Source organism: Phascolarctos cinereus, unplaced genomic scaffold (genome assembly GCF_003287225.1).
Source record: "Phascolarctos cinereus isolate Bilbo 61053 unplaced genomic scaffold, phaCin_HiC Scaffold_7;HRSCAF=346, whole genome shotgun sequence".
NCBI lineage: Eukaryota > Metazoa > Chordata > Mammalia > Diprotodontia > Phascolarctidae > Phascolarctos > Phascolarctos cinereus.
The window spans coordinates 180,639,252-180,655,377 of NW_027556180.1; the positions used below are offsets into that span (position 1 = coordinate 180,639,252).

The window sequence follows — 16,126 nt, forward strand, 5'->3', positions numbered from 1 at the left end:
TAATAAGTGCTTATTTCCTTTCCTTATTTCCCTTCCAGCTCTCAAACTATCATTCTTTGAAATTTGTCAGTGATATGACATTTAATCATGATCAATGTAAAATCTTATGTATCAGTTGAATGAATCTATGCCACAATAAGATAGTTACTTATCTGAAAAATACTTGGGGGTTTATCAGACTACAAACATTAAACTGTTATTCATTAATGTAGTGTGGCATCTAAAAGAAATAATCAAATCTTCTCCTCTAATGAGGAGAGGCACAACTTCCATGCCAGGAGTGTTGTTTCTAGTTCTGGATGGATGATACAGTTTAGGAAGAGCATAGGTAAGTTGGGCAATGTCCAGACAAGGGCAACTAGAATGGTAAAGGGCTTTGAGTCCAATCCATTTGAGCTCTAGCATGATGGAGAGATACCTCAGGGAGAAGAAGAAAATTGCCTTCAAGTATCTGAAGGGCTTTTATTTGCAAGAGGCAACCCCACATTAAGAGTAAAGGGTGGTAGTTGAAAAGAGAAAAAAGTAGGTTTGATGTTAGATAGAATCTTTTTAACAATTGATGTTATCCAAAGATGGAATAGTAGAGTAGTACTGGAATAGTAGTAGTAGAGTAGCAGATACTACTTCACTGGAGTCTTTATGCAGGGTCTGGGAGAGTGCTTGTTGGGTTTATTGTAGGAGTGCATGTTGTTAGCACATGGGTTGAATTAGGTAGCATTTGGGGCTTTTTTCTTTTCTGAGTTTCCCTGCCTCTTTCATTTGTAAGATGATACCCCAATAATTTGAGATGCTGATTCCAGTGAACAAGTTTACTCATTTCAGAGCAACCATATAATTTTCATTCAATTTATTTTCATAATACTTTAATTTAAAGTCAGGGTCACACCCCCTGCCTCTTCCTCATCTGTTCACTGAGGATTGGCTAATTAAAAAGAACAAAACCCACAGAGCAATTATCATTCAAAAGAAAATCCAATTCAAAAAACATACAGTGCCTTCCTTGCTTACATGAGTCATCAGCGAAATAATTTTAGTAATTCCAATGAATGGACTAGTTGTGCTGTCATCCACTTTCTCTATCTCCCACGTATTTTGTGAAAACAGAACTTCCAAATCTCCACTGCTCCCAAGGAAAATCATTTAGTCATTTTTAAAGAGAGGTCCTATGCAGAAGTATGAATAAATACATTGTGATCGTTTGGAGTACCTCTGTTTCCTGCTACTAGGTCTTCTGCATCAGAGAAAGGGACATTGGTGTAAAAGCACTCAGTTGTTAAGTTCTTCACTATTCCAGACTGATTTCTGAGAATGTGGAATAAACATCGAGATTTCATACTTTGATTTGCCTTCTGTGTCACCTTGTACTAGAACTGGAAATCATGGTCCTCTTATTTTGTAATTAACTTACATTTATATTGTGTTTTAGAGTTTGCAAGGTATGTTCTTCCCAATCCCTCTGCATGGTGGGCAATGCCAGTATTATTAGCCCTATCACAAAATAAGAAAACAAAGGCTCTGAGAGTTTATGATTTGTCCATGATTATACAGCTAGTATTTGTAGCAAGATTCCACCCCAAGTGTCGTCTTTTATCCACTTTGTCAACATCATCTCCCATTCCACCTGCCTAGCAGAGCTTTGATGGCTTTGCTAAGTGCCTAGCATCTTGAATGTAAGCCTGGGCAATGGAAAATTTGATTTCTACTCCATCACATTTACTGAGGCACCCACAGAACTAGAGCTCATTAAGGTCCCAGTGTGAAAGAAGAAAATTTATTAAATCAATTACCAGGTACAGATGAAACAACAAAACACTTTATAATTGCAAGATTGGCTGGCATTGATACAAGTATCTTTGAGTTTCTCTTGGATTTTTACCCAATTAGCAATTAACATTGACTGATGGCCCCAGAGAAAGCTTTCTGTTCACACTGTTGTCTTTTCTCAGAGGAAATTAGAAATAAGACGATTGACAGAGTGGAGTTAGGAGAAAGGGAAAAAAACCCTCAACTCTTTTATTTATGTATGAAATATAATTACAAAATCCTTGAAAAATGTAAATATGTTTTATAGCATTTTAAAAGGGAAGCAGTATTTTATCTTTTCTAATTTTTGGTAGGTATGACGGCAACATTTCCCCATACTTAAAATCTTACGCTTTCTCATAGGCTTTCTTCTCTAATATTAAAGAAATAATTTTAGGGGGAAAATTAGACTGAAATAGTTTTAGGAGGAAAATTAGCCCTGCATCAACCTAAGAACCAGGCCACCCACCTCCAGTCACTTCCCTCCAGGGCCTTTTCAGTTGATCTCAAGTCAGTCCAGATCTAGGTCGTCTTCCTCTGACCTCTGTGTTCCTGAGCCTTCTGCAGTTCTCCAAAGGCCAGTCTTCAGACCCGACCCAACTCCCACTGATACTTCTTGACCACATTTTTCCCTATTCTAGACTGCTATAAGGCTTCCCAGGATATAACATCAATCTGCTATGACTTTGGACCTCGAGGAAGAGTTGACCTAATTACCTATTTCCCTCATCAGACTGCTCCCCAGCCATTGGTATTCTGCCTGAACTCATTCCTCAATGGTTAGCATACTCCTACCTCCTCATACTCTACCTATTCTAAACCTGATTCTAAACCACTGACTCTAAACCTCTGGTTGCTGATATATTATGTTTCTACTCCCAGTTGCCTTCTTCTTTACTCCCATTTCCCTCAACTTTAATCCCCAAAGTCTCATTACAAATCTACCCACCTCTGCACTGGACTTTCTGGGTACCTGCTCCATAATTGAAAACATATACATCCATACACACATACATACACACACACACACACACACACACACATATACATATATGTACACATATATATGTATGTATGTATATGTTTCATCTTAATTCTTTACTTTTCTCACTCCTTCCATCTTCTGGCTCTTATTGACTTCCTCCTGATGACACTGAATCCCTGGACACCCTTTCTATAATTAGGTGAATTTTCATACCTCCCTGACTCACTGATCATGGCAGGGAGTTGGCACATTCCTTGATCATCATTTCAACTTCCAGATTCTCCCTCTACCGGCAACATTCTCTCCTTTGAGGTTCAACCTATTCAAATTTATCCTCCAGTCTAGATCCTGGTGGCTGTTGTCTGTCTAATCTCAGGTCATTCTCTTCCTCAATAATCTCAGTGCAGGACTAAGAGCCTTTCTCTTTACTCCAACTCTTGTCTTCTTACCAGGGAAATTTAATATCCATATTGATACCCTCAAATACACTGACTTCCTAGTTCTCATTCTTCTCAATTTCCATTGCCTACTCCTCCACTCTGCTTCAGTCACACAATTGTTTATATCTTTGATCTTTCCAACACCAACAAATGTTCTACTTCCATGTTAAATTTCTTGATCTCATCATAATTATCATTCCATCTCCCCCTCTGCCTTACAAAATCATGCTGACTGGATCTACTACAAATTTATGCTGCACAATCTCTTCTGCCTCTCCCAGCAGAAAGATCATACTTTTACACTCACCTAACTAATTGACTGTCCCACTTACCATAGAGGCTGTTCCAAAAACTGTCATATTTCTGCAAGCCTTCCATGGCATGCCTTTTCCCATTCTCTCAGCTGAGGGCATTGCCTCATGTTTTATCAAAAAATTCTAGGCTGTTCACTGAGAGCTCCTTCTCCACCCCTCCTCTTCATCTCATATCACTGACATCTTCCCCTATTATCTCCTCCTTCACCCTTGTCTCACATGAAGAACTGAACCTTCTTCTTGAAAGGTGAACATATACATTTACCTTTGATCTCATCCCAACTTGTTTTCTACCATGGATTGTTCCCACTATCCTTATTCTTTCATCTTTAACTTCTCTCTATCTATTGGCTCCTTTCTTGCTGCCCAGAAATATGCCAATGTCTCTCTCATCCTTTACAAAAAATAACATCTTACCTGATACTACCATCCTGGCTAGATACTGTCATATACTTCTCCTTGTCTTCCTGGCTAAACTCCTCAAGAAAGTGATCTATACTCATTGCCTCCACTTCCTTTCCTCTCTATTGTAAACCTTCTGCAATCTATCTTCAAGCATCATCATTCAACTGAGATTACTCTCATCAAAGTTATCTCTTAACTGTTAAATTTAATGAATTTTTCATCCTCATCCTTCTTGACCTCTCTTGTAATCTGACACTATTGATTGTACCCTTCTTCTTTTAAATACTCTCTACTCTTTAGATTTTTATGGCAATGCTCCTCCCTGGTTCTTCATATAGTCTCATTTATTGGTTCTTCATCCATGTTATACCCATTAACCATGGTTGTACCCCACAGCTCTGCCCTGTGTCCTCTTTTTGCTCTGTGCTTTCTTGCTTTGTGATTTCATCAGCTGTCATGGGTTCAGCTGTCTCTATGTACTCAGCTGTCTAGCCCTAACCTCTCTCCCAAGTTCTGGTCTTGAATCACCAATCTCCTTTTGGATATCCTGCACTAGATGTCCTCTAACCATTTCAAACTCAACAAGTCCAAAACAGATATGACTTTCTCTCCCACTCCCCTCCCAAGGTTCCCCTTTTCTGAACTCTTTTATTCTGAGTCACCCAGACTCACAACCTTACTGTTGTTTCTTGAACTCACTTCACACATGTCAATCTGTTGCCAAGTCTTGTCATTTCTATGTTCACAATATTTCTTGTACACATCTCTGCTACTTTCCTGGTCCAAGCTCTCATCCCATTTCATGCCTGGTCTGTTGCAAAAACCTTTAAGTTGTCCTCCCTGATGCAAGTCTCTCTTCACTTCAATCCCATTGTCCACTCAGTTGCCCAACACGATTTTTTCTAAATTGCAGATTATGTCACTCTATCTACCACTGCTCGATAAATTCCAGTGGCTCCCTATTATCTTCAGAATCAAATACAAAACCATACAACCCGGCCCCTTCCTAAGATCTTTCCAGTCTTCTTAAACTTTGCTTACTTCCATGTACTTTATGACATAGGGACGTTGGGCTTTTTGTTCTTTCTTATATATACTCTTCCTTTTTTCATGTCCTTCATGTCTATAATGCCTTTCTTCCTCATCCTCCTGGCTTCTCTGAATTCTTTTAAGACTCATCTCATGTTCCACTTTCTGCAGAAGACCTTTCCCACTTTCCACTGCTCCAGTCTTTCTTCTGAGATTATCTCCATTTACACTGCTTGTAGTACAAGCAGTAATTTGCATGTTGTTTTAAGTGTGAGCCACTTGAAAGCCGAGATTGGTTTTGTTGTTGTTTTGTTTTTTACCTTTCTTTGTGTCCTTAGGGGACAAGCACCCCTTAGACACAAAGCCTACAATAAATACTGATTGACTAACAATAGGATAATCTGAAGTTTTGGACTTAAAAGCCCTCTGAATTCCTTCCTCCTTCCCCTCCCCACCCCCCAAATATGGAGATTCCTCCCCTCTGGGCCAGTTATAATTTTCTCCCATTCTAGGTCCCAGCAGAATGAAGTTCAACTGCATCTTGTCAACTGGAAAGCCTAGGTCCTTTATGCAAAAATTCCTGTGTTGACATGAGACTGTAATTTGATCAGAAATATTAACTCAAAGGCAGCTAGGTAGTGCAGTGGATAGAGCACTGGCCCTGGATTTAGGAGGACCTGAGTTCCACTCCAGCCTCAGACACATAACACTTATTAGCTGTGTGATCCTAGGCAAGTCACTTAACCCCATTGCCTAGCCAAAAAAAAAAAAGGAAATATTAACTCAAATCTGTCTTTATTTAATCCCCTAAACCTTGCAGATGGTAAAATTGGAGAATAAGGGATGTTTGTCTTCAGTGCTCCTAGCCTCATTTTTCTGTACTCAACCTCTCCCTCCATAGCCACCTGGCTCGTAGAGAGTCCTAAAAGGGATGGGGGCCGTTTAGCCCATCCTCATCATTTTATATTTGAAGAAAATGAACACTCATTAGAAGATCTACTTCTGGGGGGCTTTAGCCTTCTTGATATATATACATTTTACAAGATCTTGTAGTCTTCTTTATTGCCTACTTCTAACTCAGGAACATACTTGGTTTAGCTTGGTAGCTTGGTAGCTTGGTTTAGCTGTTCAATTTCAAAGCACCCCCCTTCCCATCTATGGGTTCCCAGTGTTTTACTCCCATCTTCCTTCCTATTATCATATGCTCATAAAAGTATGTAATATCTATCTTATGCCTTAAATATCAATTTAGATTTTATATGGTGCCAAGTTGTTTTGTTTTGTATTTTAAGCCTTATTTCTAATCATAATGGGAAAGATTTTGTTCCAGTTAAAGGACAGTCAGGTACAGGAAGGAGGGTGAACTTTCCTATTCCAATAAAATCATGCCACTACCCAAGATGGGTGGAAACCTCTTCTGGGTGGGTATGAATTATATCAGTAAAGCCAATATCTCTTTTAACCATATTTGACATAACCTGTAGCCCTTTCCCAGAAGTTTAGTATGAATAAAGCTCCTGACCTACTCTCCTATAAAGAAAATCCTGAAGAAAGGGCAATAAAAAGGTCATAAATCTAATTCCTGACTTTATTCCTTCAAGGTGCCTAAGGTGTGGCAATATGGCATAGTAGAAAGTTAGAGCAGGAGCTTGGAAGACCTGGGTTCAAGTCCTGGCTCTGACACATACCAGTTGTGTGACCCTGGACAAGTTACTCTTACTTTTCTAGGTAATTCTTTAAGATAATAAATTGCAAGGTCACAACCTGCATTAGCAGGAGTTCTGGAATTCCCTATTTCAATGAAGCCACAGTCCACTCCATATTTCTATTCATTTTTTTCCAGAAAAATTAGAAATGTGATGGAATTCTGAGAGAAAGAAGGAAGGGAGAGAGAAAAGAAAGAAATAAAGAAAGAGGCTAAAAATGTAAATAGGTTTGGAAAAACTTTAAATAAATTCATATACGGTAAATCTATAAGCTACTAAGTGAAATTATGTCTCTTGCTACCCTTTTAAGTTTGACAGCAGAAAGTCAACCCACTCTCCCGCAATAGGTCCCTTGGTGTCACTGGAAAAGACAAACTAAGTGGTATAACAATACTTTTGCTCTTTTGTTTCCTTCCCTGGAAGGAAAAGAAAAAGAGCAAGTCCTTTATTATCTAGCCAAGAGTGAAACCATGCTGTTGACACTGCAGATTCACAATTGAGAGCCGGGCTCTTGATGCCTGTTGGAAAGCACATTATGTAAAACTGATACTGAGGGGAATTACAGGAGTGCCCATTACACACTCGACCAATCCCCAGCCTGCACTGCCAACAAGGAAAGTATGAAATGGTGATTGCATTGTAGACTGAGACAATATTGGATGATTAAACAAAGAGGCTTTTATCATTTTTTAATTTTGATTTGAATGGGTGCCATTTTTTTCCCCCTCTGAACTCTTCAAGTCGACTGCAGCAATCAGGATCTCTAAAGGGGCCTCCTTATTTCTTGTGCTTCCTTCAATCAGCCGCTAATGGCAAAAACTGCTCTGTTAAGAGGTACCTTTATCCCTTTTTCATCAGACTTCTTAGAGTTGTCAGGGCCAATACAGCTTTTCTAGATGGCCAAATGCCACTACAACAAATGTCTAAAAATGATAAAGGTCTCAGTTCCAGTGTATCCCATACCTTGATGAGATAATATTTCCAGTTTCTTGAAACTACCTGAAAAATGATACTAGCATGTAAGAGTAAAAGGTTACCATATGATCCAGTAGCACAATGGACGATAGTACTGAGTCATAGTTCAGAAAGACTTGCATTCAAATACAGCCTCAGATATTTAGTAGCTTGTGTGAACCTTGGCAAGTCACCTGACCACTTACCTGCCTCAGTTTCCTCAGCTGTAAAATGAGGAAGATAATCATACCTACCTTTCAGGGCTAGTGAACATTTGATGATATTTGTAAAGTTTCTTGAGAGCTTAAAGCACTACATAAATGCTAACTATTATTACATAATGAAATTGATTCCCTTTGAGTTGATTATTGCTTGCTGTTTTGGGCCAATTAATACATATACACATTTGAAGATTGGTTTTTTGTATAGCTTTGGGAGAGTGTAAGAAATTTAGAAATAAATGAGACAAGTCATGCTCTCATCAATTTGTCCCACCAAGTTTCTATGTGATATTGGACAGCTCATTTTGGATACCTTCTCTCTGCATTAGGTTACTAGGCTATAACGTGATAATATTTTACTACTTCCCTATTATGGTACTGTAAAGTTTATCTTTGTAAAACAATTTGAGAACTCTGGACTCAATGTGTCACTCAACATAGAAAGAGATTATTATTATTTAATATTTATAAAAATCAAGTAAAGTTGTGGGGCAGCTAGGTGGTGCAGTGGATAGAGCACTGGCTCTGAAGTCAGGAGGACCTGAGTTCAAATCCTGCCTCAGATCAAACACTTGACACTTACTAACACTTGACACTTAGTAGCTGTGTGACCCTGGGCAAGTCACTTAAACCCAATTGCCAAAAAGAAAAAATCAAGAAAAGTTTCAGAGAGATTTTTCAATAAAGCATTACTTTTCAGAACCAGTATTATAGATATGATTAATGGGCATTTTTTTTTAAATGAAGAGTTATACTGATGTGACCAGAACATTGCCCTGAGTTGGATGCTTTCTATAAGGCTAAATAAGAACTATTAGTGTGGCAAAAAAAAAAATAGACAAATCCTATTTTGTTATCCACTGATTGAATGATGACTGGCATCTATGTCCTATATGAGATTATTAGCTCCTTGGGGACAGGGACTGCTTTGTAAGAGCATGGGGCAGGAGTTCAGGACATCTGCACTTTATTGGGCAAATATCTTCACTTTTCCAGGCCTCAGTTTTCTCATCTGTAAAATATGGTTGTTGGACTAGATGATCTTCTGTCTTCCCAATGCCTTGCTGAGTATACTACACAAAGATAACACTCAGCCAATGTCCTTGTTTCAATGATGATATTCAAACATTCAACTGGAATGATAATGATATGGAAACTTGTTTGCTTTTGAGGCTTGAAACATCAGGTTTTGGTCACACTGTATATTACAAATTCACTTCACAGAGACTAGTCCTATGGTCTATGTATTACCTGTTATTAGTATTGAGTAAATGTTACAAAGTAATAACAACTTTTTAAATTTTTGATTCTATGGATTTATCTACTCCAGAAATAGGAGACTGTATAATGAATGTCCAAGTGGTAAATACACCAGAGCACACAGTTAAAAGCTACACATTCATATGGGACAGCACACACCACTCATTTACCTGAATTATCTAGCATGGATTGGAGTCTCATGCTATACCACTTTATGGTGATTCTTAGTAGTTAATTGCCTTCAGAATAATTATCTCTTACCACCCATTAGGAATTCTCCCACAAAATTGTGTCAGCTAAGAATATGGTTCAACTTGCTTAGTTAATAGTCAGAGTTCCAAAACATGACTTTGCTGACCTTTCCACAGATAGTTTTTCTTCTGCCTTCACAGATACCTATCTAATCTTTTCCTTAGCTTGGGAAAGCAAACCCAACCTAATTGTCCTCCTCAAAACTCTGAAAATTCCTTTTTCAAAGTGACAAGTAAAATGCAGAAGACTAACTTGCTGGAGAGGAAGGCAAAGTCTTACAGAGAACAACATTATTTTCTTGGGAGCAGAGGACTATGGGATTTGTGGTATTCTTTTCCATTTCTAGGTTCTGCTGTCCATCTAGGTCCCACTACTCTTGTTTCTTCCTCTTCTTCTTCTCCCGATTCATACTCCTCATCCACTGCATGAAACTGTGGTTTTGGTATTAAAGGAGGCCTTACTCTGCTCATTTGGTCTCCTCGGGCAGCACTTCTTTGGCCACCCAAGTTTAAAGATCTCCCCCCTCTACGCAACCTCTCCATTGGAATCATCTCTGGCTGCTGTCTTCTTTCTTGAAGTGACCCTGTTCGACCATGTGGTTTAAATGTAACTGGAAAGAAGATTGCATCACTGCTATCATCATCTAAAGGACAAGAACAAACAAACAAGCACAATTTGAAAGGAGTAAGGATCAAAGAGCAAGGTATTCATCACAGATGGTCAACATGTGCTGATGGAATACTGAAGGGAAGAGTACTCCATTCCTGGTTCTGACACTTACATTAGGCAAGTCACTTGTGATTTTCATCTCCCACAACTTTCTCTTCAGTATAATTATCTTCATTTCCATTCTCAAAGGGTAAAATCTAACACATTTGCAATAATTTAAATAAATACCCCAAAATTTCCAGCCCATTTTCTACCAGCCTACTCTCCCTTATGTTGGTACATTTCTCCTGCAGAAATTCTTATTTCTCTGGATTAGTAGATGAGTGACCATTTTCATTACCAGATTAATGCTTATAAAGTACTTTGTTTCTAAAATCTAATACAAACACTAGTGATGTCATACAGCTCACAGAAAAGCATAATTGAAGCCCAGAAAATTAAATGTGACTATGAACAGAAAAATGTTAGTATTCTGATAATATTTCTTTTTTAAAGCTTTCAGTTATTTTTCACGTACAACTCTTTGAGACTCCCTTTGGTATTTTCTTGACAAAGGTACTGGAATGGTTTGCCATTTCTCTCTCCAGCTCATTTTACAGATGAGGAAACTGAGGCAAACAGGATTAAGTGACTTTCCCAGGTCACACAGCTAGGAAGTGTCTTAAGCTGGATTTGAACTCAGGAAGATGAGTCTTGCTGACTCCAGACCCAAAGCTCTATCCACTATGCCACATAGCTATAAATAATATTAAGTTCAATTCTACGAATTTCACTATCCTTAGTTTATCAAGACAGATAGGTGGTACAATGGCTAGAACAACAGACCTTGATGCAGGAATACCTGAGTTTAAATCTAGCTTCAAAGATTTACTAACTGTGTGACCCGAGGAAAGTCACTTAACCTCTTTTTCCCTGACAGTTGATGATAGCAGCCACTTGCCAGAGTTTTATAAGGATAAAATGAAATAAAAAGTGTAAAGTGCTTCTCAAACCTTGTTGTTCTAATGCAATAGTCAGCCTGTTTGCAAACAAAAATTAGAGATAATAGCCAAGAAGTTACTGAGGGGTTTAATATAAATCTTTCTATTGAAAAATATCATTCACATGTTTTCAGCATCCAGTTTTCAAGGTGATAAGTAGAAATACAGTTCATCATGAAATGAAGTGAGTGACATCACCCAGGTCTCATATTCTACTCATATTGTACTTTTCAAATACCTAGATGTTTCCAATACATGGAACACAATTGTTTTCAATGAAATGAGAATTAGTATTATACAGGGAGCATATGGAGAGGTGCATGGTGGGTGAAAGCAAGCTGCCAGTTGTGAGACAAGGGAGGAATTTAGAAGAGCAGGTCTAAAAGATGTCATCAGGAAGGTGTGATAGAAAAGGTGAATGATTGCTTTGTGCCAAAGGTAAGGAATAACAAGGAAGAGAGTTCTAGTGTTGCTTCAAATGGCAGAGGAAAGGAATGGAAGGTTTCAATTATGATAAGTGGATTCCTTGTGTTGAACTTATAGGAGGACATGGACCAGAGGTCAGCATGGATAAGATATGGTCTATATCATCAGAAGGAGTATCCAGTCAGTGACATCATGGGTCCACCTGAGCATCATTATAAATGGTACATTCATATACCCTGAAGGTGCTACCTGAGGAAATAATTTCTAATGCAAAAATTCTGCTGAGGAGTTTGGATCATTTGAGCTATCTATATTTGAATGATATTTTACCAGATAGAAACAAGTACACACTTCCCAAAGATTTAAACTATGTTGAAATGCTTTAAAATCCAGTTTCCTATATTCTTTCAAATGTTAAAATTAAAAAAAATAAATAGAAAAGAAATCAAGTCACAAAAAAAAAACATATCTATGAAGACTACAAGACAATTTTACCTTTGAGTGTCTCTAAGAATTTAAAAAATACTTTTCTATCAACTTTAGGTTGGGAGGGATTGTTGTTTTTTGTTAGGCTCTTGAAATTCATAGACTTCAAGAAATTTAAAAATGCAAAAGGGAAAAACAATTGCTAAAATATTGTGGTCAGACACCCATGAATTACTTTCATATAAGTAAAACACCTTTAAAAAATTTCGGTAGTTTGAAATGAGCAAAATTCCAGAGACCCATGAGACGGGTCTTTTTCATTCTTTGGAGGAAGAAAAGCAAACAGATAAATTACCTGTAAAAACACCAGTCCCTGTTTCTCTGTTTGCTGAATGAGGGTTGCTATAAGGGAAGGAGAGGTAGCGGATATTTTTGATGCCACTCTACATGAAACGAGAAAATTAAACAATAGGTTAGTTGGTAGTGATGGAGTTTGAGAAGGTAAATGAAATTAGACAACACACACAGAGACACACATTATAATGGCTCCAATCTAATCCACTAGCTTTTAACCATTTTAGTAGTTCAACTTATATATTTATTGAACTCCTATTTCATGCAAGGCACCATGGTAGATGCCAAAGGAGATTCAAATATAAATGAAAGAAACAAGCATTTATTATGTGTTAGGCACCATGCTAAGCACTTAACAAATATTATCTCATTCGATCTTCACAACAATCTTGAGAGATAGATACTATTATTATCCCCATTTTACTATTGAGTAAACTGAGGCAAAAAGGTTAAGTGACTTGCCTAGGGCCCCACTGCTAGTTTGTTTCTGAGGCCAGATTTGAATTCAGGTCTTCTTGATTTCAGGCTCAGAGCCCTGGATTTAAAATACAGAACCTGGGTTCAAACCCTACCTCCTCTTATTTGCTACCTCTGTGGCACTGGACAAAGGACTAACCTCTCAGGACCCTAATTTCCTATCTTTAAAATGAGGAAGTTGGCTTAGATAGTATGTATGGATCCTTCCAGGCATAAATCTGTGATCTCATGGGTGCTCAGAAGAGGGAGAGATCACATCTTGTTGGAGGAATCAAAGAAGGTTTCATGAAAACAGTAAAATTGTGTATGGGCCTTGAAAGATGGATGGGATTTGGATATTATTCCAGATGAAGGGAGCAAAATGGCAAAAAAGCATAGAAGCAGAAAAAAGGGAGCATATTTGAAGAATATCAAATAATTGAGTCTAGATGGCATTTCATATATACATGCATATATATACATATATATATATATATATATGTGTGTGTATATATATATATGTGTGTATATATATATATTTATATACACACACACACACACATACACATATATATGCATATGGCAATAGTGTGAGATAGAGCAGAAAAAAGTATTTGGAGACATATCAGAGCCTTAAGTGCCAGAATCAGGAGTCTGTCTTGTTCCCACAAGCAGTGGGGAGCCATTGAATACTTGGAATCATGGAAATAATTGATTAAAGTTGTGCTTTGTTTAAGAAGGGTGAAATGCTTGCGTCTTTACTGGTACCCATCACTAGTTCACCTGGCCACTCTAGCTTATAATGGATGTTCAAAGACTCTTTACTTAAATGCCAAGAGCCCTGGAAACAAACTCAAAGCTCCCTGCTACCCCTCTAGATATATGGTAGTAGAATAGGGTCTACAACAGATCATAATTCCACACTATGATACAAGAATAGGAACTACATCAGATCAGACCTTGACTTTCTCTGGGAGAGACCCTAAGGAAATTGGCTTGGGTATAATTTTGTATGAAGAATTCAGATTCATTACGAGAGAAGTGATAACAAAAATGTAGCAGCCCATGCATAGAACTAATTCTAATCCATTTTAACTTGGGGTGAATCTAAGCCTTTAAGACTCATGCCCTCATGTTGTATCTACCATCCAGAGGGAGTCAAAGGCAGCCTCCTAATTCCAAGGCATAATAGTTATAGCAAAACCAGTTTTTGCCCAATTAGCTAATACATGTAGCTAATAGGGTTCAATCTTTTGCCTTATAGATGACTCTTACCCAGTTTCATGCTAAAGGCTTAAATCATTAGCAATTTTTATGGGTATTAAATGTAGTAAATGAAAAAAAAATGGAATAATTCACATAGTCCTCAAGAAACTTGCCTGCCTATGCTAAGGGGTCACCGGAACCAATCCAGCCCAGTAGATTGGTAGACTTCAATAGGGTCTTTTGGGAAACTGAATCAATCCTGGAATACAATAGGCCTCCTAGAAGAATCTTGACTTGGAACGTGTTGGTTATTGGTACCTCAGTGCTAACATATAATGGAAAGATCACATCACACTCAGAAATTCTTTGACAAATTCAACTTTTGGTCTGGATCAACGTGTTCCTGAGGCCTGGAAGAAGGGAGAGGAGGCTGCCATGATATCCAACACCTTATTTTTTTTTAGAAGTTCCAGGCCAAAAAAATTAAAATAAGTGATTTATGTGAATGTAAAAATTAATTTCAAGGGGCTTAAGTTTTATAATTTACAGAAACAGGTTAAGTATTATAGATGCTCAATAAATATTGACAAATAAATGAATGAATATATGAACAAATTTTTCTACTCCAAGTAAGTAAATGACAACTTGTACCGGCTTTCCCCATGGCAAGCTGTTGCCTTTCCTTAGACTTTCCCTGAAGGTATGTTGGCGACGAATTAGAATTTCCTTTGCTTGTTTCTCACTTGTTTCTGTTCTCAGGTTATACTTATTGTAGGACAGGGTCTGAAATGAGAATGGGATTATAGGCACATGCTGCTCATTTTACAAGCATTTTGCAAGCTTTCAACCATAGACGATATCACAAATTTAAGTTCATTTTTCTTGGATCTCCTTTTCCCCTTTCAATAAACTTACCCAGATATCTGGTGCATATGTTGCCTCCTGGATACCTAAGATCCCATCTAAATATGCTTTTCTTAAGTAGAGACTCATATACTTGAGATCTTTTCTTCCCCCTTCAAACTTAACCTACCCTATGTCCCAGTTCCTCAGAGATTTTCAGGTGACCATACAACAAATCTGATAAACAGTTGGTATTGATATAATCTTAGGTGACAGAGGCTTACTGCACTATCATTCCCAGCATAACTTCATTGCATTGCATTTTAACAGATGCTATCAAAACCTCAAACTAAAAGAAAACTTGCTGTTTAGTCATTTTCAGTTGTGTCTGACTCTTCGTGACCCCTTTTGGGGTTTCCTTGGCAGAGAAACTGGAGTGGCTTGCCATCTCCAGCTCTTTTTACAGATGACAAAACTGAGGCAAACAGAGTAAGTAATCTGCCCTCGGTCATACAGCTAGTAAGTGTCTCACACCTGATTTGAACTCAGGAAGATGAGTCTTCCTGACTCCAGACTCAATTCTCTGTTCACTGTGCCTTCTAGCTGCCCTAAAAGAAAACTACCATTTGGAATTTCTGGTCTTAGGGTCTGCTTGGGGAGATAATTGGGTGAGAGTGGGGAGAAGGGCAGAAATGCCTTTCAATGTTCCTCTGATCCATCTCATACAACCTTGGCTATTTCTTGCTTCCTGTACTGATATACAGGAAATATATTTCTTCTTGCTTTCTGGCCTTATAAATTTATAATGCACATTCAAAGTTTTGGAATTGACATCATATGATGTTACAGAGACATCAGGCATTTTGACTAAACAAAATATCTACATTTCAGTCAGGTACCATGAATTGTTTTATCATTGTTTTTGAAGTATAGAATAGTGCATCTATAACACCAAGGTGATATTGATTATGGAATCCAAGAGAAACATTTGGGACATGTATCAACTTCTGCGGTCTAAGGGTCCAGCATATGGGGCCATAGGTACAAGACTTTCTTTTTTTTTTTTTAACTCTTTCTCTTTCTCCTATTCCAGCCCTTTGAAACTGAAAAATTCATCCGAAGACATTACTATGAAAATGCTGGGAGTGGCCTGACTTTTAAGGTCTCACCAGTGATTGAATAAGTCAACCACTGATTCACATCTGAAGACTCAACTAATGTCTGAGGCCAGTGGCTCCACCTGGAGGATTGTAAATATGGTACTATTCAGATCTGCCATATTGCTTACAGCAGTGGGGCATCACTCCAATTTGATCTCTCCTGAGTCCCAGAAAGACTTCCCCTATTCTACAATAGGGGAAACGAAAGCAAAAAAGAGAGATAATAATGCCTTCTCA

At 38.0% G+C, this 16,126-nt stretch overlaps 1 protein-coding gene across 1 annotated transcript in view; it reads right to left on the reverse strand.

Moving 5' to 3' along the window:
• Window positions 1-6,979: 6,979 nt before the first annotated feature.
• The window catches only part of SLC9A4 (solute carrier family 9 member A4), an 86,447-nt gene continuing 77,300 nt past the window's right edge, over window positions 6,980-16,126 (reverse strand). The window contains exons 10-12 of the mRNA XM_020987893.2: window positions 14,538-14,669; window positions 12,226-12,313; window positions 6,980-10,012 (exon numbers count right to left, since the gene is read on the reverse strand). Of these exons, the coding sequence (XP_020843552.1) occupies window positions 9,660-10,012; window positions 12,226-12,313; window positions 14,538-14,669 (573 nt within the window). The 3' untranslated portion in view covers window positions 6,980-9,659. The remainder of the gene's footprint in view (window positions 10,013-12,225; window positions 12,314-14,537; window positions 14,670-16,126) is intronic.